We start from the raw sequence: 23,232 nt of genomic DNA, 5'->3' as shown, positions 1-23,232 counted from the left end.
TTCTGTCATATGGTCATAAGTTTCCAGCTTGGAGACATTTTACCTTGTTCTCTGAGACAGGTCATTAGCTGGTAAAATTCATGTAGCGCCACAGCAAGGCATTGGCAGTTCACCCATAGAGAACTGGACCACACACTGTTAAACGCACAGTCCTTGGTTTGGGGAGCGAAGCAGTACCTTGCATGGCCCTAACAATATACCCTCACCAATTTTTTGGGATTAGCAGCAGGGTCAGACAAAAATCTGCCTGCATTTTCTTCCCCAGTCTCCAGTCTTCCACTCTTTATTCCCTTCCCAACCTGTGAACAAAACGCAGTACTGTTCTCTTGAAAAGATGTGTTCTTCCAGGTGGGTTAACACAGTGGCAGTGTGGAAGGTGCACTGCAGCAGGGGCAGAAAGCCACCCTTCCTCGGCGCCCCGCATCCACCCATTTGACACCCTTGTTGGCAGCACACAGCTCATGGAGTCGGACCCCACAGGGCTTGTGGCCCTGTGTGCCCCTCACCCAGCCCTGAGGAACCTGTCATGCACATGGCTATATCCCAGTGCCGGTGAACCAGATCAGGTTGCAGCATAGGGGCAGCGCCAGCTGCTTTCTTCCAGCTCTCTGGCTCGGGAGACGCCCACAATGTCCTTGCTGACTTCTCTTTCAGGATCAAGGTTGTGTTTTACCTTTATCTTTTTTTAGCGTTTTCCAGCTACAAAACCAAACCTTATATATGATCGGCTAGTTAGGAAATGAAGCGTGTGTGTGTTAAGAACTGTTTCAGAGAGATGAAAGGGCAAACTGAAGAGGTGGCTGTGTATTTACGCTTAAAAAAAAAAAAACAACACAGACTTCTGTGGAAGGCTGGAACAGCTTGTGTGGTCTCTTTGTAGCTGATTCCCTCACTATTTGTAAGTGTATGTGCTTTAAAATCAAACACATTTTTTTCAGTGTTCAGGGGAAAAAGCCAAAGTAACAGTCTTCCCGTAACACATGCAATTAGTTTGTCCTGACACAGAGGACTCTTCAGGGTACGCTGAAGGAAGCTGCATCTTCAGGGTGCAGGCTGTTTCTCCTGGATTTTTGTCAATGCAAACCTAAATACAAAAGGATTTTGTGCTCAGCAAGGGTCAGAGGGCCCGGGAGCAGGTCTGCTGGGCCACGATGACAGCCGGCTCGCACACCCGGCCCCAGGGCCCTGTGGCAGCACCCAGCGCGGGGATGGCGGGGCCCTCCCAGAGCCAGGGCCCAAGCACGGCCTTCTGAGGGGGCCGGCCGGCTCCCGCCTCATAGCAAGCCCCAGGGAGCTGACCTGTTTTCTTAACCTGTTCCTCACAACTGAACTGTGATGAGGCTTTATTCACACACCATCCGTTGTTTTCCTTTTGTGATATGAGCAAGTACCAGCAAAATCTGTAGGTTGCAGGCTGCCCCCTCTCCACTCTCCCTGATGGGTCCAGCTTTCAAAGCTTCAAGCTGTTTTAAATCTAGGGACTTTTAGATTTGTTGTCTCTGTTTGCTGGCAGTCAGTTTATAAGGCTCCTACACCTCTCCTGTGAAATTCTTGACAAGAATTCCTATAAAAAAATTCCTAAAATCTTCCTATTACTTACGTTAGTAAGAAGCGACCCCTTTCAGAATAGGTTTGTGATACCTTCCTGCTGTGCTAAGGGCAGTTGTCAGGGCAGGTACTAGAGCTGTGCTAAAATTGTGGTAACAGTTTAAAGGGAAGTATGTGCAAGTGTGTCAGAAGTATTTGGTTGGGGTATGAGCAGAGAAGGCTGATTCTGTCATGTGTGACACATTACATCAGGGCACGCTGAGCAGTGTATCCTCAAACGACGCTGGATCATTTGGTGAACCCAGCTTAACTGGAGGCACACATCACATTGCTGATTTCCAGGCGGAGATTAGCATTTCTCCCCTCTTTTCCTCAGGAAGGCTTGTTGAATAGCTGCAGTTGCAATGCTTTATAATGCCTACCCATCCTTTCAGAGAGAGATGCTAAAAGTTGTAATTGCCATGTGTTTGCATTGATCTTTTCTTTCTCAGATTGGAAACAGACAGTCCCGTTGCTTTCATTATTCAGCAACTTGGTTTTTGGTTGCTCACTTGCAATTCAGAGGAAAATAGAATTCCCTGTATATTTACATAACTGTTAGCATTTAAGCCCTGAGATGTTTGAACTAATCCTTCTGCTTTTCAAAATCATTGTTGCAGACTCATGTAAATGCTCAGCAGTCCTAAACATGTCATTTTAATATATTGTGGATGGGTTAGTATAGACAGATATGAAATTACAGCTGAAAAAGTTTTAATAAAGCTTTGTGAAATTTTCATTCTTCATGAATTTTGAGAATTGGCAGTCTTCCTATGAAGGGTGTATATATTTAGAATACTTTTTTTTTGGTTGTAACCCATACAAGTGTCACAATTTTTTAGCAGCTATATGTGAGATAACATATAGCAGGGAACCTGATGGTGAAAAAGACCTTTCTTTTCAATTAAGAACATGATATTCAAGGGATCTAAAGTGTTGCAGGTTATTGGCTGAATGGTCCATAGATACCATCTTGATAAATATATACTTTTTTTTTCTTTTTTTTTCTCACTGAGACCCATAGCTGCAATTCTTTGTCCGTTTTCTTGCTCAGTCTGTTGGAATACTCCTCTGACACAGTTAAGTATGTTTAGGAAAAACTGACAGCAGACCAGCTTTCCTGGCTCCTCCAGTCCACTTGCAGACCTGTCAATCAGCATTCCTGCCATGTTAGATCCTGCATCCCGGTAGGCGACTGTTCTGGCTCAGGCAGTGGAGCCACAAGGGAAAGAGCAAAGAGACAAAGTGCTGGAAGCACTTCTGGTGTGTGTGTGTGTGGGGGAAGCACTATCTTGATGCTTGCAGCATTTGTGTAGCTTGCTTATCTGATGAGATGGCTGAGTTCATGAGATTTCAGTGGCTTGAATGTAACCCATCATCTTCTGAGGCAGGCTGGTGAAGTTAGGGTGGGCACAGTTCTCCCCTTCCCAGTCCTGTTTTTGTTTTATTGCAGCACCTGGCCTCAAGGGCTGAGGCATTAGTATTGTCAACTGTTTTCAAATGAAAATGCACACACATTAAATTTACATTTAAAACTTTTAGTAGCCATAGTATTTAGATTAATTTTAGTTTTTTCCTGTGCAACTAGCTAATCAGGCGTAATGCTTAAAACTGCCTACTGGTAAATAAGGGTGAACATTGGAAAATTCTAGAAATCTGTATGTTAGGTCCATGTTGTTGCCTCGGTGTCAGATGAGCATAGGAAGTTGATCTCATCAGCAGCTGGGTTGAACTCTGCAGTGAATACATACCCTAGCTGGCAACCCATCTCTAGCATCTGTCATACCATTTCTGGCTCTTCTTCCTACGTGTGTGCTTGCTGCTTGACTTCCTTTACTTATGTGAGCTGGTGCAACGGCAAATCCGTACCAGGCATGGCTTGTGCAGCATTTGCGCTTAGGGGCTATTGTACCCGTTTGCAAAAGCAGAAAGTGACTTAAAAAATTGTTTTAAGAGAGGATGGTACTGTTAATACCAAGAGCCTTCAGCTGTGCAGACTTCTACCATCATCTGCTGAAGAAAAACTCTCCGATGGTGTTGTTAGCTCCTTATTGCTTCTATGCAGCATGGAGGAGGAGCCGCTACCAGTGTGCATTGGGAGGTCGCAAAGCACATGCTGCAGGCAGCTTTGTAAGCACATGCAGGTGGAAAAGACATAGAGGAAGAGGGGACAGGCTGGCATTTTGAAAACTAGAGAGCTGGTACTGCAGAAAAAGCCAGCAAACCGGAAACTGTGCGGGTACACTATTTTTCGTCTGCCTCGTGTTACCTGATTTGTTACTGCGCTTTGGATGGGGCCTGTTGAGTACCAGTGCAGCGTGTCCTGCTTGTTAGTGAAAATTCAGACAGTTTTGTCCTTTTTGTAGTACAGATCAACACAAATGCACAAACTACTAATGTTCATAAATTTGCCCGTGTGGGCTTAGCTGTTCTTTTTGCTGTTGTCCACATTGTATTCCGTCAACAATACAATGCGTAAAGTACACAACAGCTGCTGTGACTCTTCCATGAAGGGTTTGCCAGATCTCTTTGCTGGTAGATCTGCTTCTGATGATGTGGCAGTAATAGGCTTGGAATTCTTATCTTCTCGTTATTTCTACTGGGCTTTGCAAAAATTCCCATACTGCTCTAGAACTCTTATCTAGTAAAGACGTATGTAAGTTTCCAAGGCTGTTTCAAGATGATCCATCCTGAGAAAAAGAATATGCTCATCAACCCTGTCATTCTACACTATTAGGAGAATGAGAGAGGCCTTCAGAATACCTTGGAAGTATGCAATTTCCATATTGTTCTTTGCTATGCAGATCAGGGGAAGGGAAATGTTGAGGCAAGCACAAGCAGTTATATATCACATGGTGGCAGAATGAAATGTTTCATCCTTAACTGACCTGGACTCACTGACACAGATTTTTTCCTCTTATACTTAATTTGTGCTGTTGATTTCTAACTGCTGAATAGGATGATGCAAGAGGTACGTACCCTTCCCACAAATGCATCATAGTACAGAAGTGGTTGAAAAATCAATGGATTCTTTGAAGAACATGGAAGAGGGATCACTGCTTTGGGAGTTTCCGGGAGAGGTTTCCTTCCTGGTAGTTAGAGAACTGACAGAACGGTGAAAGGTGATGGTGCTACTGACAGTTTCACTCCTGAAAGCAAATAATTTTTTTTTAGATAGAATTTCTTCTTTAGCTGTGTGATGTTCCAAGAAGGTGCATTTTTTTCCAGCTCAAAGCATTTTTGTTGGGTAGAGGCTGCTACTACAGAGTTACTAAGGAAATTGCTCCTAGGTCTTGCCCTCTATGATGCTCCTTTAAAACAGACATGTGATTGGTCATCACATGTGAGTAATCAGTTTAAGTCTAGTAGGTTATGGCTTGATACAAATTTTGAAAGTTTGGGTTTCTCTTTTGTTCTTTTCTGACATAAACGTAACAGAATATAACATTTCCCTAAATGCAAATTGTACCACTGCTGTAGGCAATGGAGCTCCCATAATCAGTGATAGTTGGATATTTCTCCTTCATGGTGGCCAGTAGATATCCACCAACAAATACGAAATTAAGTTTTTCATATGCCCCACCCTTCATTCAAAGGGCCTTTCCAAAAAGTAACCCGAATTCTTCATGAGGAGAAGTTAGATGAAACAGATTTGTTTAAATCAATATTGCAAATTTTGCTTTGTCGAAGGACCCCCAAAACAATCCTGTTAGTACTTTTCCTTTTGACTCTGAACTGTCTCAGTAATGTCTAGCTGTCTGGTAGGACCCCTGAGAGTAGCTGAGGTGAATTAAACATCTTCCACAGTGGCATCAGTTCATGCAGTGGTCATTTTAAACAGTCACCTTGATATTTTTTTCTCTATATAGATTAAGAGATTAAAATAATAAAGATTAAGTCTGTTAATTAAAAGTGCTATAAAAAGCACAATCAGTGAGTAAGTAAATTACATGAGTCAAAAAAATTAATTGGAAAACGAAATATGTCAAACTGAGGACTATTGCTTAGTTTTCAAAATGTGTGTTTACTCTCCTGAAATTTAGAAAGTGAAGAAATTTATTTAAGAATTCATTTTAAAAAATTGGTTCAGTACATAAGTCAGGGGAATTCAAGTCTGTCCTTTTTTTTTTCCACCTTTTGCCATTATCTCATTTTGTACTTGCTTGCCATATTCCTTTCTAAAGGCTGTACCTTTGACAATAGTCTTCTAGTCAAGGGTTGTTGTAATGTCTCATTAATGGTATTTAAAACATCTTGATACAAATGAACTGCAGGAAAAAAACACCAAACCCAACTTTTCAAAATGCTGTGGTATGTGCCTCAAACTCTTAACTTATTCATAGCACAGAATTTTTTAGGTAGTCTTCATTTTGCCTGCAGCCTTCACTTTTTCTTCTACTAAAAGACATCATGAAGCTAGAGTTTTTGTAAAGAAGGCAACTAACCAAGTCTGGAACAAATAAGCCTATTTTCACCAATAATACCAATAACAATTTCAGTAAATATTTAGACTGCTATTTTAATAGTGCAATAGTATTCTAAGGGAAAGTACATGCTTTGAGAAAATTAACTTCTTGAAATGTAGGATATTTAGGGCTCAAACTGCTTGCTGAAAAGCATGAGGGTATTAGAGAAGCAAGCTTCTGTATCACTATGCTGTCTATTGAAATGTTGAAGGAAGCTGAAGAAGCCACAGCGTCTTTGCTGTAGTTGCATACAGAGGGTGCGTGCTACACTAGCACCATAGGACAGGGAGATACTAATGGAAGATGACTTGTTTCAGTTGCCAAGAAGAGTGAGTGAACTGGTTAGGAAAGCCGATTTCATAATTCAGCTGAGCTGTAATTGCAAATTTAAAGATAGATTGAAGCCTTATGTTGCTGAGCATGGTCTAAGAGAAAGAACAAACAGTTGTTCCTTTGTTTCTTGACTTTGTTTTCCCCCAGAAAGACACTCTTTTCCTTAATCACTCACAAAGACAATATAGCTCAGAGCCCTCTGATTATTTTGAGCCTTTCACAAGCCGTGCTGTTCTGAGGGCTCTCAGCTGACAGGACTGCAGTCCAGGTTGTATAAAGGGTACAAAGATGACTGGGCACTGCTGTTCTGTCTATTGATAGGTGAACAAAAAGACATCTGGCCATTCGTGTGCCCCGTTTCCATCAGTCAGATCTGGATCGCAGGCTTTTAAACCCCTAAGTCACGATTTCCTCAGGGGCTGAGTAGGGTGTGGTAGAACAGCACTAGGTGGGATTATGACAGAAGAGGTTAAATTGGTTGCGTGTTCCCTTATATAATGCAAAGTTGTAAGTGTACTGCAGTTATGTGGGTATGAAAGATACAGAGCAGGAAGACTGCAAAGTAATTCTGATCAGGAGAGCCCTGGAGTAATTCTTAGTTTAGCTCTTCTGCGTGGGGTGCTTGAGGATCAGGGTGTTGAGTCCATCTCTAACGCTTTGTAAAACAAACAGGCACATCAACGTTGTGGTGTCTTCTCTTTCCTCCTGCGGTACATGCACATGTGTGCAATCCTCCTTACAGGTCTCGTGGTATAGGAGACCAAGGCTATTCACTCACCAGGCATTTACCTTTTCTGAAACCACTACTCCTTTAAACTCACGCTTTATATTGGCATGTGTAAATGAAGCATCTATGGAAATCTGCATTAATACAGGTTGTATTCCATTACTGCTTATGCAGTAAGTGACTGAACACCTTGCCTTTTTGCAGTTCAGTGAATCTCATATTTTCTATTTGTTCCTTTCCTCGTTTGTTTAGCATGTGATCTCCTGTCTTCAGCATTGATTCCCAGCCTCATTTCACCCCATATTTTCATGTACTTAAACCCTCCGGTAAAGAGGAGCTGGGCTTTGCTCAGTATTTACTGGTTTTGTTTCTCCTGAAAGAGAAGCTGCAGTGGACAAGTGGGGCAGAGGTGATTCCCCTTTCACTCTGGTTTTACAAGAAGCCATGACTAACATGGTTTTAATCTCTCTCTCAGTGTATCTAGTGCCTCTCAAAATGTGAGCTTAATAAAATATTTATAAAGCCTACAATGGAATGAACCATGTAAGTGCAAGATAATTCTATTCATTAGGGATCTCTCAATCTCACAAATACTAAATTTGGGGGTGGGGGAAATTATCTGGATACAAAATGCACAGCTTGAGCCTTTTAATTTTTTGATAAATAAAACAGTCTTTGATATTGAAGGGTACTGTAGAGAATTGAACTTACGTATAACCATATCCAGATAAACAAAAATCACTCTCCCAAAAGAAAGTAAATAGCTCAATACTCCCCTCTATCCTCGTGAAAAAGAAAAGACCATTTGTTTTGAATCTTCACTGCAGACGAGTTTTTAATATACTGAGTATAGCTGCTCACGTAGATGGCCTTTCTATAATCACATTACACGACTAGGAAAAAATAGAGAAGCCACCTATTTTGGGTGATGACATTTTCTACTTTTAAAGCACATCCTCGGTTAATGTCCCATGTTTCTGTGACACCCCTTGAGCTCTGTTGCAGCCAGCGGAGGGCATGAGCGGGAGAGAAAATGCCTCGTGGATGGGGATCTGAAGGAGATGCCTTTGCGTGGGAGAGGGGCTCACGGCTGGGCTCACTCAGGGAGCCTGCTGAGGTTGTACAGTAATAATGGCACAATTAATGCATTACAGCAAGTGACTGTTGCTGATTTGCGGGTCCTCTACTGATTGCTTGTGGTGCTGATGATCTATTGAGTTTAGGTTTGCTGGGAGCATATTTGCGTGCTGAGTAATGCACGAAGAAACGCCTTGTCTCCCCATGGTTACTCTCTATCAAGGGACCAGGAATCCTGTTTACATTCTTTAGATATGTGGTGGGTTTTTCTTTCAAGGCTGAACTCCCTTTCCCCAACATGCAGAACCACATTAATTCTGCTCCTGTGTTGCTCCAGCTGAAGGGCACGTAATCTTTCTTTTCTCTGCCCCTTTCTTTCCAACAGCCCTCTCCCCCCTCCCATTCAGTGCAGCAATACGTTTGCATTATGTCTGATTGCAAGCATGTCCAGCTGAATATTAAGCTAGACAAAAAATAGTCTGAACTACCTGGTCGAATCTGCTAAAGTGCCTGGACACCAAATTGTGTTTCTCAGTGAGCAGAGCCGTGACATGCCAGAGGTACAGCAGTCGTGTGGGCATATAAGCGAAGCGGGTCAGCTCCTTCCTCAGCCAGGGTCAATTGATTTACCTCCAAAGGAACTACGTTTTCTGAATTAATAGTTTTGAGCATCCTAATTTTATATATAAAGTTTGATAATTTTCCTATGTTGTGCTTTACTTTTAAATCTCTAGATTTTACAATCCTGTGAGAATTTAAACTTGGATTATTGTGGAGAAAAGTTTGAAAATGTGCCAACAGTTAAAAATTGCAAATAGATCCCATGAACTTCAGAGTAGTGTGCGTGCATTTCAGTTACAATGAGCTCTCTGCAAAACTTGGAGCACACTGGAGAACTAGCTTATGATTTGGAAAGATGGATTTGATACTGGGTTTTATATGACCAAAGTTCTAGATGTGTTGCCCTGTAAAAGACAAATTTTGCAGAATTCATAGATGAACCTGTTGTGCAAACTAGGAATAACTCGGCTGAAGTCTGAGGAATGATTCCAGAGGATATATGTACAGTATCAGAACACTAAAAATCATCATTTTCTTTTGGCACCTCTCTTCATATGCATTGTGCTTTGTGGAGAAAAAGGAATATTAATAATAGTATTAATAAAAAATCTCTGGATTAAAAGAATTAGAAGTTTTTGAAGCATTACTATTAGAAGTGTTTTGAAAACAGTGGAGGGGCTTGTGAGGCAGGAGGAATGTATGTATATATGCTGTGAGCTTAACTTTGTCTTCCTCTTACATTGATGGTATAGCTCCACCTTTGGGAGAAGTGTCATGATGCATTTAATCCGAAGTGTGGACTCCACGTTTAATCCAGTGTGGGCTGCTGGGGGCAGGGAAGTCCTGCTCCCTCCCCAGCCCCACCTGATGTTTGCCACCACCACTGAGTCAGGTGTGATGGCCTCGTGGGCACACAGGGAGCCTCGCTCAAAGCGACGACTGAAAATCAGTACTTGGAAGGGTAGTTTATGGTAGTTTATTTAAGAACAGCAAGCTCAGTCTGATGCACTGATAGGGGTGTCAGTACGCAGTTCAGGGGAAGAAGGTCTCGGGAGCAGCCTACCATGAGACTGAGCATATCGAGGAGATGCATCCTTCGTTCCAGGTCAGCCTCAGTCCAATACCAGCATGAAGAGATGGTGTATTGTACTCCGTGCCTGTTCCCGTGCGGTTTGCTGCTGGCCCGTGCACTCTGCGCCTTCCCTCATGCCGCGCAGTGTGTGTGCAGGAGGGCGCAGGGCTGTGGTAGGAGCACGCCTGGGCTGGTGTCGCTTGTGGTACGGTGGCCACAGCTTTCTGTCCTGCCAGAGGGCAGCTGCCCCTGAGATTTAATTCCCCTGATTTGAGAACTCTGAGTTTTGCCAGAAGTCTGGCATTAGCGCATGCCTCGTAACAACGGGTTAATTTCAGAGGGAAGGAAGGGCTCCCGACCAGCGAGCTGGGCTTTTTTCTGCACAGTCAAATCTCCGTCTGCTGCTGGTGTACTCTATTGCTAGCGTAAAATTCCCAGACTCGTTGATTAGTGAAGCTAGACAGTAGACAGGGTCCAAGTGGCTAACCATGTGAGAAATGCAGTGACTGTAGGCTACTGTTAATTAACCTAGAATCTAGCAACATGGCAACGTGTCTGTGTGATAAGTTATATTATCTTCAGCAGCTCAATTAAATCAGGGAGTGAGACACAGAGCAGACGTAACTCGGCAAAATAAACAGACAACTTGAGTCAGCCTTCATAATTTGGTGCGACATCACGTAAATAAATCCAATAACTTGTTTAGCATAGTTAAGCAGTTTGCTGCTCAAAAACTTATTTGCGTGACATCTCATTTTGAATAGGTTAAGTTGTGGCAAATTAGGGCTGTGGCTTCAGTCTGATTTATTCCAAAGAAAAGAGGGGAAAAAAATCCTTCACCAGAAATACACAGTTTGTAAATTGAAATTCTACATTTGTTTTCTACAGTAACAACTTGGAACATATGGATTCCATGTTTAAATGATTCACTTTCCATACCATTGCTGTCATGTTAGCATTTCCTGATGTATGCATGAAATAGCTTTAACCCTCTGTAATTGTTCTTAATTTTGACTGCTGCTCTTCCATTACTTCCTAGACTCTTCTCTCTAAGATACGCTAGTGTACATCTGGGTTGCAGTCTTCTATATTTAAAGGAGATAAGGCTGTTGTCCTTGCCATATTTCAATGTGGATAATTGGTTTCTGTCTCTAAAATTACATTGAGTCTTTGGTTGCAGGAAGTGGGTTGCACCCACTGTGGTGTGGGTGTGCAGACAGACAGATAGTACTCGATCGTGCTTTAGTATCCTTAAAAAAAAAGAGAGAGATCTTTATTGCATAAGCCTATTTCACACATGTATGGTATGAAGCATATAGTTCTGTCTCTGTTGCTGAGTTTTATTGCTTATCAGGAGTTTGTAATCGCCTTTTAATTGGAAGAGAGTAGCAATTTCAAGAAGTGGCTGTGTTTTCTAACATTTGTACTAAAAATTGCTGTGTATCAGCTGTTCCATGTAACTCCCCATGTGAATGTGTTTTTTCCCCTGGGTGAGCACATAGCAGCAAACCGTGGAACAGGCACACAGGCAGTTGCTGTGAGAGCTAATAAATGTGGTCCTAATGTACCTGCATCAGCTGCCCGTATGCCCATGCTAATTTACAAAGGCGGTCTGTTCTTTACGTAAATAAAATGTTTCAGCTAGAGTTGGTCACGAGCAGCAGGTAGACTTTTCTGTCTTCCCTGGAATCCAGTCCAGTCCTTGGAAGGGAGTTTTGCTGGTACAATTCTCTCTTGTGGGATGCAGTACAGTGGCGAGCAGGCTTCTTTGCTGTTTTCTCCATCCCCCTACACCAGCCTGTTAATTCAAGTGCTACAAAGAACACAAGGTTCCTTCCAATACCAAAAATAAATGACTCGGAAGACTGTCTCTTCAAAGCACCACCTGGTGATCCCTACAATAATGACACACTCACATGCGTCAAGTATTTCTGTGATTTCTGTTCCGTTCGGGCTAAGAAAATATTAATCTTTCAGAGTCATAACTGATTACACTGAAAATTCTGTTAGGTTTTGTAATAACAGAAATCATTATGTTTCACTAATAGCTTTCTAAAAAGCGGATGATACTGCAACCAATCTGGTAAATAACTGATTCATTCAGTTCATTGGCTTTGTTCATCCCTACTTCAGATTTTGTTCACACAAATTTTCTCTACTTGTTGATAACTGTTGCTTGCAAGCGAGGTAATAGTACATGACCCTTCATTATTACATTCACTCCTAGTAGCTTTGAAGACATACCAAGGTGTGTCATAGCAAGCTCTGGTTCATTGTCACTTTTTTCAAGTCATCTATTAATGAGGTGAATTCTTCCCTTGTTTACATGAAGCACAGTTTCAGACTAGACTTTCTAGGCTCACGCCTTCCTTCTGTCAAGATGCTGCCAATAATTTCAGTTGAAGAGGATGGAGCCATGCATGGGAAATGCTTCACAGAGAGCTGATGGATGGGTCTGGCAGAAGCTTTGTTTTGTACTTCTGTTCTTGGATCGAGAGCTAAGAAAATCTCTTTAATTTCTTGTTCGGTGAATATAGCAGATGTAATAATATCCTTCTTAAGCAGCCTTTTTGTTGTGAGGGCGTGAATGACATTAGTGCTTTTTGCCCCGGGTGCAGCGTTTAAGCTGTCAATAAATAAAAAATAAAAAATAAAAAATCATGGTAGACATTTGGAATGTTTTCTTAAGTAACTCAGGGAAGAAATCGCACCTGCTTTTGTGCTTTGGTTCAGGCTGGGTTTTCTCTTTGTTTTCCGCACTTACCCTCGAAAAGTAACCTTGTCCTCTGTAATCTGGGAAAGAAAAATCTGATGAAAAAATTAATTTAAAATATAAAGAAAATCAGAGAACTGCGAGGAATATGCCACAGAAGGAACTATGTGTAACTGATAGAAGTGTCCCTGCAGGGTCAGCTTTTCTAGCATCACAGGCACTACTTGAATACTCTCCACAGAGTTTGAAACCACTGGTATTCTGCCTACCTCTTCTGGTTTGTTTGGGGCTCTTTAGCCTCTAATGGAATTAATAGAATTGCTTATCTTGCCCAACTAGTTTCTAAACTAATTTCAGTTGTGCAGAAGCATTTAAGACGACGGGATTTCAGCATCCCCTCTGTATTTAGCAGGTGGGTTAGAGTAGCGTTCTGTCCCAGTACAGTGAAATCCCTTGATGGAGAGTTACAGAAAAAACAGCACAATCGAGTCATTGAGGTCACCCCTGCTTTGACATAGGCAAGTAAAACGAGCCTTTCCTTCCAGAGGGAAGTGCAAAATCAGTATATTTTGGACCTTTTGCTCTATGAAAGAGATACTGCTTTTCAGTGGTATCATGCTAAGTAGAAATCAGCATTATGTGATGCTAAGCTGAAATTAAGGCTTATGTGTGAGGTTCCTCTCTGCTTTTCATTTGTTAGCCTAAACCTGTGAAATATTATTTTGCATTCAGGTATGTCGTCTGTTTCTTAATGGGGACCTTTCATTGGAAGTGTTAATGGAAGATTTCGTGTGTAGCTGGCAAACAGTAACAACAGTGAAAGTAAATAATATCTAGCTCACGTTTAGCACTTTTCATCACTTCACAAAGAAGGAAGGATTTTCAAAGACAATTTCAAGTACAGAGTTGGGTAGCTTTCAGTGAATTTTTCCATGGGTTGTTTCTGTGTGGAAGGGGTAGTTGTTTTTTTCTGTGGTAGTTTTTTGTTGTTGTTGTTACTGATTTTTCCCCATGTACTGAGATAGCTTGGTTGATACTGCGATCTGTGTCCTACTCGTGCAGCATGTGTTCAGTGCAATGCTTTTTGTTCACCAGCTTACATGCATTTGTTGCCTTCTGGAAACAGTATGTTTGATTGCAGCAGAGCTTACATGCAATATTGTAGAGGGTTTTGAAGCAGCTTCTGTTTCCCCTGCAGATGGAGTACTGAAGGCGCAGTGTACACTGAGGGATTTGGTGTCAGGCAATCACTTCTCTGGGGGTCTAAATGAAACCTTCAAAAAGCATCCTTTTCTCTTTTACTTACAAGATTCCTAAGTCAAACTGCTGGCCCTGTCCATTGTGCAAAAAGCCTTAAAGTAAGGTTTCTTAAATTTATTTATTTGGATTCTTTTCTTTCATCTGTATGCAGAATAGTTTGATTCCTCCACCAATGAGACAGGGAGCTGGCAGAGACGTGTTACTCAGTTGTGCACCCTAGGTGAAGCTGTCCAGTGAGATGGGATTGTGAGCTTTAGTCCATGTTTGTAGAGCAGAGGAAAAAATGACATTGCACAATGCTTGTCTGCTTTTTCAAATCCTGCTAGTGTTTTAAGAATCCGTGCCACGCCTGTCAGTCATCTCTTGTTAAAAAACAAGGCCTCTGACCAAGAACCTTCGTAGAACAAGAATTCCAGCAACATGATACAAAAGTTTACAAACTCCTTAAAATCTAGCATAGGAGCATTTTTTTTCCCTTCATTTATGGTAGAGTTACTATATGCAGCTTCTCAGGCACCAGGGGAAGAGGGGGAAAAAAAAATGGGTTGTGAACATTACTGTTAATTCAGATGCTTAGAAGTGAGCAGCATGTGACTGATTCAGAGCTAAGGATGTATTTTAAAAATGATACCTTTGGGTTTTGTGTCTTCCAGGTAAAATGATCATCGTTTTCATGTTTTTCTCAGTTATCTCAAGAATTGTAAACCCACTTTTAAAAAAGATACTCACAGTTCCTAAATACACTATTTTCTTCTTGTTTCTGGAGTTTTCATTGAAACACTTAGCATCACCAGAATTGCAGAATTTAGTAGCAGTACTATTCATATAAATTGAATTCCTTCTTTCCTATACCCTCCCTCTGCACCTGCTAAAATGTTGGAACACTTTGATAGTATAGCACAGTGAAGGATGATACTGTCAGTTATGGTATGAGGTAAGTTTGCTAAATGTTTCAAAAAAATACGGGTACAGCTTGTTCAGTGCAAAACCAGAAATGAGTGTAACAGTTAAAATTGCATTTCCCATGCAAATTTTAAAATAAAAAAAAAACTTTTTTTTTTCTCTTGAAATTGTGCCAGCTTCTTCAGAAGTAGAATTCCACTCTGAGATTTCTACATGCTTTCTAGTGCTTTCACATTTTCAATTGTGGCAGCATCCCAGCCACACTTCGGTCAAGAACGATTCCTGTTTTTGTCATCCCAGAGTTGGTCCTCCCAATTGCTTATTACAATACATCATGATATACAGAAACCAAAATCCCTAGAAGGGATCAGTATAGTGTGTGCGCTTTGCTCTGTCACTGGTATTTTCTGAGACTGTCATGTTTGCCTTCTGGCTGGCAGGCAAAGACGAAACACGAGTATTGGAAGGCATGGCTGCGAGACCAAGGCAAGAACTTTGAATGCAAAACTGGAATTTCCCTGAATTTGGACTTGGACAGTTTTGGTGTCCAAGCAGAATCCATTACAGTTTGCAGATGTGAGAGGTAATGCTCTGGAGGAAGAAATTCAGAGGAGCTCTGGTATTCCAGCTTACCTTGTGCCTAACTAACGAGTTCATATCAGAAAATTAGGAAACCTGCATCAGTATTGATGAGAATTAATTAAAATAGGATTTTCTGTGTTCTCTATACAATTTTTGGTTTTGTTTCCAAAATGTATGCTGTTCCTAGTTTCCAAACTTTGCATTAATGTGATGTGGGAAACTGAATGTCAGCACTTATGTATATTATTTACTGTGTTGCTCCATCTTCCCTTGTCAGCACTTACAGAACCCTGCAAACTTCCATAATGCAGCTACGGAGCTCCTGGACTGGTGTGGTGACCCCAGAGCCTTCCAGAGACCATTTGAGCAGAGCCTGATGGGTTGTTTGACGGTATGTCCGTTCCCCCTGTGGCAGCAGTTCTTATCCTCTGGTTTATACCGTACGTTGTGGCTGAGGGAACTTGATTTTCAGTATCTGCATTTTGTGGTTTTCACCCATTTATCTTAAACACATGAAGGCAGACCCTAACGACTGTTTATTTGATTCTTTTACTGCACAGGAAGCAAAATTCAGTAGCAAGAAGTTAAATCATTAAAAAAAGGGGGGGGAATAAATTACAGAACACCTATCACAAGCTAGGTTACCTAACATGCACATACACTATTCATTTTCATGGTTTGAGATTGCCAACCAAGTTATCTTCTTATGGATTTAACAGATTTCTCAGGCTTTTATTTTCCATGGCTTGATTTTTGGTGGGTTTGGAGGGCTACATGTCTTCTATCTTAAGCATGCTAAACCTCCAGCTGAACAGTGTTTCTGCCTGTTGCATTTGGTTTGTTGCATATCTTGACTGCAGGTCTAATCCTGACATAGTAATTTTAACAGTTTTGTTGACTTTGTTGCTTTTCCTTCCATTCATTCCTTATTAAGACTTCTGTAGCTCCTAAAGCAACTTTATTATAATGTACAGAAAGCGTATTTTGTACACGACTTTTTTTTTTGTAATGTTCTGTTTCCTATGCATTCAGCTGTGGGTTCCAGTCCAAAATTATTATGTAGAGTCAAGACTTTAGAGGAATTAAATTCTGTCTGGACTAGGAGAGTTCAAAAGCTTCACTGCAATTTGCAGAATAAGATGATACACATAAATATTACGAAGGAGTCAGAAATTTTAAAATCATTAATGGAGAGACCATCTTTGTTCTTGTTGGAAGGGTGTGAAAGCTCATGGATTATTCTCACGCAGTCTGTAAGTGATGTATATAAAACAGACAACGAGACTGAGGTTTAGTTGCAGAAATCCAAATGTTAAGGAATGGCTCCATCTTAGTGTGCTCAAGTGTATAGCATCCCTCAGATTTCTATGCCAAAAAGTTTGAATAAATCCAATGATACAAGAAGGCGTATATCGTACGTCCAAACAGAAAAACAGAAACAAAAAAAATCAGAAATGTTAGTAGAGTCCAAATATATGATGCTTAAAAGGTTGTGTGTGAAGTGAAAGTTACCTTTGATATATAACCTCAACCGTGAATAAACGCGATGGTTGTGGTGTGTGACCATAAATGCATTTTATTTATACTTTTTAGAAACTTAGGTAGCATTTTGAGGTTAGCATTCAGGAAAGGAGACATCCAACTCAAGCATGCTTAGGCAACCCAAACACAGTATTTCTCTGCAGACCTATGCTAGAACACTGTAAATCTGACCTGCGACTTCCTTGCTGTTTAAATCTTTTATTTCTACATAAGGAGACCTGCAGTCCTGCCCAAGTGCAGGGTCGAAATAAGGTCTGACTGCTAGTGATTCACTGTCCTCACAGAGCAAAAGGAAAGAGAGAAAGAAATGCTCCCTGAAAAACAGTGAGAGAAAACACACATTATCTTGTTAGCAGAGTACATGGAAATGAAAATACTTTTTTTTTTTTTCTTTCCTGACAAGCAGGAAAGAAAAAACAATCCTTATTGTCTAAGGACTGTTAGCATTTGAACAACATGTATTGCTTTGCTTCATAGTCCTCCCTGAACTGTGAACTGGGTGGCATGAAATTCCCCCTTTCCCAAGCTTGCTACAGAATAAAGCACTATCTGCAGCGTAGGAACTGACTGGCAGCATCATCTTTATCATATCATGTAATTTCATTATATTCCTAGCAAGGAAAAAACACAGGAACTTAACCTGTTGGCTTGTTTTGTGTTAGATGATAAATACAGAGGATATGTAGAATGCATATAAATGGTAAGGAATAGAACAGTTTCTTGTTCCTAATAGTAAAATTCCTCTAATTAAGGTATTCTTTCATTTCTCACAGTGTATATACTTCTTCCTACTTCCCATTAAATATTGTTTCTTACATTGCTACAACCCAAGAGTGTGATAATTTCTGGTTCTTCCTAATGCATAGCAGTACAGTAGGCAAGGTCTCCTTTTTTTCCTTTTTAAAAAATCATTCTATCTGAGCTTGCTTTATATATAGCCTCTTTTTAAACAGTTTTCTTCCAGGTATATCAAGGGTGGATGTTAAGGCTCCTTGTTTACTCATCTTACAGGAAAATTTATCTACCTTTATTTAATAAAAATGTTTAAAATGTATAAAAATTAAGTCTGTTTACAGGGCAATTATTCAGAAATTAAAAAATAATAATAATAAAGAGAAGGGCACCTGAAACACTGGAATATCACGAGTAAATTTAACGTTAGCTTGCTTAGTGGCATATTCTGTACTACCAAGAGCCAATTTTTAGTAATACTGACAAAGTTTTATCGGTGTTTTTCTTTGTGAAGATTATGCTAAAAGAAAAGAAAAATGAAAAATCTGTATGAAAGTATGTTCAACCACTAGAGCAGGATTATTGTTTTATTTTGCCAGTATTTGAAATGACCTTCAAAAACAGATTACTTTAAAATTCTCATACTTTTGGGATATGCTTTTTAAAACAAGTAGTCTCTGCCATCATTATAACATTTGAGTTCCATGGATTCCTAAGGGCAAGTGCATTTATTTCTGAAAAGCTGTAAATACTAAAGACGCTTGCTTATAAGGCTCCTCCTCTTTAGTGTACAGAAGGATTTTTTTCTCTTATGACACTATTCTGTTAGCTCTCTGACCAGGGAAAAAGCACTACACTAAACTGTTCCTGGAACCGTCAAAAGATATGAAATCATATCCTACTAGAGGGTAACACAGTATATCCTAATCCAAATTGAAATATATTAATGTCATGGCTGCAGAAGGGCAAGCTGTCTCAGGAATGAACAAACCATCCATTCACACACATCAAAGTTTAAATGCATCAGATGTAATGACAGAGCATCAAAACACATCTGTTGTATTATGAATAGCCAATTTAATGGTAGCTCTGCAGGTATAACAGATTCTTTGCCTCAGTCAAGTCGTTTCTACGATATTTTTGCAAAAATTAACCAAGTAGAATTAATCATATTAATAAAAAGAAAAGGCACTCAAAATCTTGATTATGCTTTAATCTAAGGATTGGTTCTTAAGAAGTAATTCTGTTTGTTCTATGCACCATCTTCTTGTCTGCACTCTTGGTAATGTCTGATTCACTTTATAACAACAGTATGTTTTTATTCCTGTTGCCAGTCTAACAGAACCTGAATGGATGCAGAAGAATGGTCTTGGAAATATTCTGGTTGGGCATCAGCAGTAAAGCTTCCAGCTTCACTTACAGAATTGCTTCTTTTGATAATAACATCTACAATAGGCTGTCACAGAAGGTTTCCTGTGCTTACGTTTTAATGCTAGCACTTACGGAAATCTTAGTGACTGGAAAATTTCGTAACTTAGCTAAACAGAGAGCATGTGCAAAACAGAGAGCATGTGCAAGATCAACACATGTCCAGTGTTCTTTTTTCTTTTTGTGTGTAATAGATGTGCACAGTATACATACTGGCTATGAGCAGTAGATAATTATTGTGTATCAGTACGTGATACTACTGGAGTTAAACTTGATATTTCTAGGCTCCAGTGATCTATATCTATGCAGAATAATAGGTGTGGGTATTCTTATCTCAAAAACAAACTCAGGATTTGTTATGGCAGCTGAAAATTTACCAGACAGACAGCTGTCAGTTAAAGCCTGTTAACAGGCTTTGTTTAGTTAGTTAAATGCCCTGCATTTGTTATGTAGAAACCTTTTAATGATTATTTCTGTAGAGGTGAAATAACTTCAGCTAGTTATTTCAAGAACTGACAGTGATGCTATCAAGGCCTAAGAAGAAAATGTGAAGTGCAAACAGTTAAAGAGGAAAGGTTTAGGGCACGTGGGTAAACCTATGGCATCTTAATGCTATAAAAATAAATTATATTTTCATGAACTACGCCTTGAAAGCTGAGACCCTTGTAAGAAAAAAACAAAAAGTGTGATTGCGCATTCATCGCCATTGTGTTCAAACAGGTCCGATGGACGCTAGTTTAAGAGCTTACCTTTTATGTTCACCTGGTATATAAAATCACCAAAGTGAGCAGGTAATACAAGTTTATAAAACAAACAAAAACATTTAAACAGATAAATAAAAAGTCAAAGAGGGAGGGGTCAGCTTTGAATGTGTTTTCTTTCCTGCCATTTACAGGCTACAGAAAAATTGCCTTTAGCAGCTTTGATGGAGCACACGTAAACAAATTATGTCCTTTCTCAGGGACAATAAACTCCTTTCTAACTTGCCAAGGAAAGCTGGGTGTTATTCTTCAAGAGTAGTTATTTTGAAAACAAAGAAAACTGTCCATAGGCAAAAAAAAAAAAAAAAAAAAAAAAAGAATGATGATCATGGAAATCCTTCATTCTGATATTATTGAAATTGCAGTGGATATGATTTTTGGTTTGTGACTAGCTCTCGCATAGTGTTAGAGGGAGCTGTAAAATTGCCTCCACTTTCCACAACAGTTTCTGATTCTAGTGTTCATAGTTAATAAAGCACTCTGGGATGAGATTATTTTATGATAAGACTAGTATTATTGATAAGTTTAGGAATGGGATTATTTTTATTTGAAAACCTGCTGCATATGGCACTACCTTACTTTTGTTTAAAATAAATAGCTTATATTACTACACAGCAGTTAGAAAAATAACCCTGGTTTGGCTGGACAAGGTTGTCTCACTCTTTTCTGCCTTTTTGCAGATCCACCCTAGTCTCATCCCATAGATCTGCTCTTGCTGAACAGTTCAACATGTAAATGATCCCACGGAGGGCATGGCTACCTTTTGTGTCTGTGCTGCAGTAAAAATGGAAACCAGGGGACAGCTGAGAGCAAAATGGACAGATTTACAGGCTTGTCTTCAGCTGCTTTCAGGGAAGGACAATAAAGGCACTGCTTTGGTCTCTCACTGTGCTTCAGCGTTACAATGCACGGAGTTCATCGTTCTTTAGGGGTCTGCAGCAGCGTGCCTGAAAAGGAAATAAAAGGGGGAAAAGAAGCACAGCTGTGTGTACTTACTCTCTGACTGTACCTACAGGGTAGGTCAAATGAAATCCTAACACCAGGACAGTTTTGGACGGTAGGAGGAATTTAGGAAAACAGGATGTGCTTACCTGAGTTGGCTGTTGGCCAAAGCACTGAATGTAATAGAGCGTCTCTTGTGAAAAATGGGGTGTCTGACCACCATGGTTAAGACCTAGGGCCTCTTTTCATCTGAAAGATGGCAATTCCTACCCCAGTTTGCCCACAAAAAGCAACATTTAGTCTTTCATTAAAAATGTATTTATTCTCCCAGCTATCTTACTGGTCAAGATTTCATCTCTGAATGCTGGGTCTACCTCAGTAATCAGATGTGAGATATTCATGCATATTTGTTTAAGAACTATTTCCTCTTTAAATTAAAAGAAAAAGTATACCCAAAGCTGCACTCCTACCTGTACTCTCTCTGAAGATCACAGTTTTAAATGAAATCTTTTGTACTGCTTGTAGCTCTTACTAGGTCTCTGTAATACTGAAGAAAATTGCTGAAAAAACATTATGGGTGGAACTATCTCCTGCAGGTTCATTTTTAGTGATAGTGATACATGGTACGATACCATTTTTAATTGCATTTCTCCTCAGAAAATCCTGGACTTCAGGCTGTTGAGATTTTTCAGGTCATTTTAAGAACAAAAAAGCTGCTGTCAGTTTCATGATACAGAAATCCTTTTTTAGCTCAGACAATATGTAATTAAACATAGTTCATTAAAAAAAAAAAATTGAACAAGAGCCATATCTTTGAATAACGTCGGGTTTCCACAGCAGGATGCCTCAGACAGCAAAAACAACAAAGTGAAGCTAATGTGTTCACAAGGTATCTGCTGCTACATTGACTTCAAACCTGGCTGGGTTCATTCTGCTTAATGCAGAAAGTACATAATCAAAAATCAGCATGTGACATCAAAAGTCACTTTTCAAATCAGGTTAAGATCTGAATTAGAGTAATTGCAGATGGAAGAGTTGGTTCAGCACATCTATACCCAGAAAACAGCAGGATGCAGCTGCCCATTAGAGCCCTAGAAATGTTGCATTTGGTCATTGTATCCCAAGACTAGAGCAATAAGTTCACATGGAAGAAATCTTGTTTCCGTCATCCTCTCTCCATGCATTTGTTAAACATACGTTTTTGTGTTTGCAGTGCATCACAGCACTTTGGGGCTGTGTACATGCTGTACTGTCGGAGTACAGCCAGCAGGCACAGAACGCTCCTCCCCAGAGCAGCTCGTAATGCTACCAAATAACTCAGTGTTACTGGCTGTCGTATGACCTCATGATATCCTAAAGCCCTTTTTTTAAACTTGATTTTGCTAGTCAAGGCGTGGGTTGTTTTACAGCTTTAAAGTATTTTTTTTTTGAAATGTGTTGCTGTCAAAATTAAAATGCTTTTTGTATTTCTGTATCACTTTCTTTGTGTGATGACTGTATGTTTCATCCATATCATTGTTCAAAACCTGTCAGGACTCAGGTGGCAATGGTATTGCAGTGACCCAGTGATCAGCTGGCTTTATTAAAGTGAAATCCTTGCATTTTTTCCTCTGGGAGAAAATTTCAGATGGAGGTGATTAAGTATGGGAACCTTCTCTTCTATGCTTATGCTTGTTAGAGACATGCATAGGAGAGGAGGAGGAAGTAAAGGAGCAGGTATCCTTATTCTGCATGGTCTGCTGCATTTTTTCAGGAAGTGACCAAGAAGTAGACAGCAGGTATAGTAGTTAATTTTATTTTGAAAATACAGTCCTTATCCACCTAATTCAATGGGAAATAGATTTAAGAAAACCCTAGTTTGAATAGGGTCTTTTACATTTTCAGAACCTACTTAATGTCTGTTTTCAAGCATCACGAGCCAGAAACTGGCTGACGATGTATAACTTCACTCACCTGCTTTGATTGTCTGCATTGTTGAGACAGCTCTTCTGTAACTAGAATGTAAGAGTCTTGTCAGACCAGGACTTCAGATCACAAAGATATCTTCCTCCTTTTCCCTTTTTTCTGTTTGAAGCAGATCACCATTCATGTTGCAAAATTCTTCAATTTGCTTCCTGTTTATCTGATCTCTGTGTGTTACCGAGGGGGAAAAATTACCATCTACATTGCAGAATTCTAATTACAAAATTTCTGCTGTAGTCTTCAAACTGCATTCAGATAATTTCAAGTACGCACAAGTGGCTGAACACAGAGCTGTCTGAACTAGCAATCAGCTGGCATTTTTAGTTTTGAGCAGCCAGCAAATTGAATTGGAAAAATTCATTCTGATGCCAGCAGGGGGGGGTGCTCTTGACTGCTGCTAGTTAAGAGATTCTTTGAAAGTGCAACATAATGGGAAGGGAGTTTTGTAATAAGCAGCCATATAACCCTCTTGATTAACAGGCCTGTTAGGTTAAGAGCTACATTGTTCCAGTACTTCGTGGTGTGATGACAAGAGGGGCAGGGAGGGGAGCTTGCCATGGTGTAGCTCCTTAGTCTTGCAAAAG

At 40.2% G+C, this 23,232-nt stretch overlaps 1 protein-coding gene across 25 annotated transcripts in view; it reads left to right on the top strand.

Moving 5' to 3' along the window:
• ZMIZ1 (zinc finger MIZ-type containing 1) overlaps window positions 1-23,232 on the top strand; it is a 347,690-nt gene that overhangs the window by 189,154 nt on the left and 135,304 nt on the right. For 22 of the 25 annotated variants that reach the window (XR_007708536.1, XM_050711824.1, XM_050711811.1 and 19 more), the window contains one exon: window positions 15,559-15,672. The exons of the other annotated variants lie outside the window; for them this stretch is intronic. Coding sequence is in view for 21 of the 22 variants with exons in the window: in XM_050711824.1 (XP_050567781.1) it covers window positions 15,559-15,672 (114 nt within the window). In the remaining variant the exon portion in view is untranslated. The remainder of the gene's footprint in view (window positions 1-15,558; window positions 15,673-23,232) is intronic. 25 annotated transcript variants of the gene reach the window in all.

Source organism: Cygnus atratus, chromosome 7 (genome assembly GCF_013377495.2).
Source record: "Cygnus atratus isolate AKBS03 ecotype Queensland, Australia chromosome 7, CAtr_DNAZoo_HiC_assembly, whole genome shotgun sequence".
NCBI classification, from domain to species: Eukaryota; Metazoa; Chordata; class Aves; order Anseriformes; family Anatidae; genus Cygnus; species Cygnus atratus.
Note: the sequence above shows the minus strand (reverse complement) of the source record. Positions and strands in the feature narration are given on the sequence as shown.